Here is a 3870-nt window from a genome sequence, read left to right on the forward strand (position 1 = left end):
GCCGAGAAGGTCCTTGTCGACGCCGTTTTTGACAACGACCCCATTTACACTAAAATCGACTTTGCACTCATGCTGCACGCCACAACCACTTGGAAATCCGCATCTTCACGTGCCCTCTCATATACCTTTGAGATGGTCAAAATTTTCGAACGCGCTTTGGCATTGCCTCTGCGGGTGTTTTGGGCCCTCTGTCGCTGTCGTTACTAGTACCGCTTAGACTTGATCTCTTCGCTTGTCCAGTTCTTGTGCGTGGCTCGCAGTTGGGGTTACTTTACAGTTATCTAATAGAAGTCCATCAATATTTTCGAGTGGGTTTGCAAGATCACGTTGTTTGGCCCTTGAGCACGCCGCGAATGCCTTATCACTGGCAACTCAGGCTGCAAGACATGGCGAGACAACTTTGAAGGGCGGGGCTCGAGCTCGACTTCAAATATTGCGAAGCCGGTGGGCAAGGGTCACAGCGGTACTGGATGTTTCCGGGGCTCGGAGAACGAGTCGCGGGTGCCAAAGCGGGGACTCGAGTTGGGTGGAAAGAAGAAGCCGGTGGGCATCACGTGTCACATCACCGGGCCTTCTCTTTCCGCACCCGACTCTCCTTCTGACGGCGATGTCCCGAAAACATCTCCCGCTAGTCGAGCTTGAAGTCGCGACACTCGCATTTGCGGCCATCAACGCGCTCACATGGCTTCTCTGGCTTGCGAAGCCGCTCGACGTCCGCGACCCCCTCACGATCCCCCTGAAAACCTGCGAATGCCACAATCATCATGCTCCTCCATCCAATCCCACCAGCATCAACCGGTACCGACAGTACTTGAACTCTGTCCTGTTCAGCTCGTACTATGTCGACTTCGACCCTTGCTCTGCCACGCACCTCCCTACGTTTTGGCGGGGCCCGATTGATGCAAAAATTGTGCTGAGCGATATGCTGCGCATCGCATCAGTGCAATTTCTCTGTAGTGTGCTCTTTGGCGGCCTCCACTGTCTTGCATGGGCTGCAGTTTTTCCGTCAACCACCGAGCAGCGATTGTGGCGCGTGTCCGCAGTGCTTGTCACTGTTCTTCCGGTCTTCCTGATACTACTGTTCTTGTCGCTACCGTGGCCCGTTGACAGGGCAGCGGTCCTGTCGGGGACATTGCCTTATAATATGATACTGCTGCGAGGCTTGCTCATTCATCTGGCCATCCCCGTGTACTGTGTCGCCAGGATCATTCTGATCGTCTTGTCCCTGTCGACACTCCGCTCGCTGCCCCCCCGCGCGCTTGTCGACGTCAACTGGAGTGGATATATTCCGCACTTATAAAATACCTTAGTTGCAGGTGCCGTCGACAACGCGCTGACTGGCAGGCTTGCTTTAGCTCAAAAAATTGCTTGACCTGCGGTTTGCAGTGCAGACGTCGACCGGAGGGTATACATTGGTGACTTCAGATACAACCAAAGAATAGATTGTATGTATATCTACATGATCTCGTTTGAATGTAAGAATTGTTCTGGATGTCAGACACAAGTAAACTGGACTCCCAGAGTAGACAGACCACCCAGTCAAATGAGATGGGCAAGGAAGGACGGGATCGGGGCAGAAGAGGGACCCAGACTCCTGCTGTCGTTCGCCCACTCCTTTGGAACGCGGAGCCCGAAGCTCCGTTCAGCGTTTCAATACGTATTCACATCCTTCGACGCAGAAATATCCACCACGCCTCACATCCGACGGCAGGAGAAAACGCGCTCAATGGCGGTCTTATGCCTTGAGTTGTGGGGTAGAAAGAATTGGGTAGAACAGGATGAGTATGGTGCACATGAGGATACACTCGCTAGTGCGAGAGCGGCAGTGTTGGGGAAGATATGTCGCAGTCTTCTCAGACGCCGGCGCATTGCACGTGACCATGACTCGCCGTATCCGGACAAAATCTCGAGTCGGTTGTGCGGGTGGTGCTGGCGTTGACGGGGGAGGCGGAACAGCCAGCAGCAAAACATGGAAGTAGGACTCAGATGATATTGATTTGAAGAAGGTATTGTTGCCTTTGGAGCTATTGTAGCAGACGGCGATTCCGTTTGACAATACGAGGGAATAGAGGTAAATGGTGGAGGTGTCATGGTGGACACGGGTTTGTGAGTGGGGAATCAATGACACGATTTGATCGTTGGCTGTCGAGGGCAGCCTGAAGCTTCTGGTGAAGCTCGAAGCTCTTGAATCCACAGAGTAAGCTCCACCGCAGTAAATATCACCCTTCGACACAGAATCATCACAGATGCATCGTCTACGCCTCGCATGGAGAAAACGAATTAACGGCGGTCTTCCCCCCTCGAACAGCAGAGCCAAAAGAATTCGATAAAAGTCCGGTAGCACAGGGTACAAGGAGATATGGTCGTTAGAGCGATAGCTGCAGTGCTGGAGGAGATATGTCGCAGTCTTTGCGGACGGCGACGCACGTGACTTGCCAAATCCGGACAAAATTTCGAGTGGGTAGGGCGGATGAAGGCGTCGAGGGGGAGGCAGAGGAGCAGACGGTGGAGGAGAGTGTGATTATGATGATGATCTTGCTTTGGAGTGGGTATTGTCGTTCTTGCAGCTGGAGGATGCTTCAGACAGCAACGCTGAAAAGTATGCAGCACCTTCAGACGTGTTTGTCGAGCGATATTGAGACGGGTTGTTGCGTTCAGGTTGGCCATAGTGACTTCCTTGAAGGGGTGAGAAGATGCCTGTGCTGTCTGGCCAGCGCGAGCAATGCGACGACGCTTAGCCAAGCCGCGCGAGTCCCAGCTTCAAAACTGCGGAGATGAAAAGAGTATCGAGGGGCGGATATGTATGCCATTAATGGCGGGGAGAACTTGACTATTCCATGAATGGGTGCTGATAACACTTGCTCTCTTCTCTCGACCGTAAGCGAGATATTCGGTGAGAACAACAGGTGCCTTCTCTATCTGCAATGGAAAGTAGTCAAAGGAGACTAGAGCCTGTGTGGGTAGACTGTCAGCAACGACGTTGAGCAGGAAGAGAGTGACTTTCGCGCACCACCGTTCGTGGACCGCTGCCCTCCTGAGAACCACCCCAACACAAAAGGCCAAAGTCGTGTCCTCCTTTGCTGGAACTTCTCAGTCGTCGTTCTGAGGCATCAGTGTTTTCGAGTTGCTACACGGTAGACGAGAGAACAGATTTCATCCCTACGTCAAAAGTCAGCGATCAATACAAGCCGAGGCACGAAGGCACACATTGCTCCGTTCGCCGACATCGGGTGAGTGAGCGATCTGAGAACTTGGTGGAGAAGGGCGAGCACCCGGCAGGCTCATTGGGGGGCTTGACGAGTTTGAGGCCGGCGGGATCAGGTCTGGAGACAAGAAGCGGGTGTGTGACATGCACTCGTTTCTCTCTCTTCCCGACTCCATGGCGCGGCCAGTTGGCGGTCTCGACGACGGCCCCCGCTCTATAGCGGTCATATGCGACGGCCTAATGCGAGGCACTAACCGTTGTCTTCGCGGTCAACAATGAATATCGATGTCGATGTCGAGTATTGACGCGTAGTCTTGCAATCGGTGCGCGCGTCTCTGCCCGCTTTCTGTCTGTTTGAAGCAACTGAAAAGACTTTAGCTTAAGCTACTCTGGATCACTGACAACGAGTGCCGCGGCAACCCTGTTGTATGGCTCTCAGAACAAGCTCAAGCGCTTCTAGCAGCGACACATGTAGAGGACAAGGGAGGCGGCATCTGGAAATGGAATCAGCAGGTGTGTGTCCTTCTCAAGTCCCTCTTGTCAAGTCCTAACTAGAGTTTTCAGTTCTTTTCTCCTCCATTTGAGACAAGACTCGCTAGGCCTAGGCTCTTGCGAATCGTAATACTGCCCACTATCCTCATCGTCAACCGCTACCGCGCCAACAC

General features: G+C 53.2%; 1 protein-coding gene across 1 annotated transcript; it reads left to right on the top strand.

Annotated features, from left to right (window-relative positions):
* Nucleotides 1-448: 448 nt before the first annotated feature.
* On the top strand, nucleotides 449-1300 carry MIND_01119400 (uncharacterized protein; the record flags this gene model as incomplete). The annotated part of the gene is made up of 1 exon (XM_037367753.1): nucleotides 449-1300. Exon 1 carries the CDS (start codon nucleotides 608-610, stop codon nucleotides 1298-1300), a length of 693 nt encoding a protein of 230 aa, XP_037215585.1. The 5' UTR covers nucleotides 449-607.
* Between the last annotated feature and the right edge of the window lie 2570 nt (nucleotides 1301-3870).

This window comes from Mycena indigotica (assembly GCF_014461135.1).
Source record: "Mycena indigotica strain 171206Taipei chromosome Unknown Mind.scaff0010, whole genome shotgun sequence".
NCBI lineage: Eukaryota > Fungi > Basidiomycota > Agaricomycetes > Agaricales > Mycenaceae > Mycena > Mycena indigotica.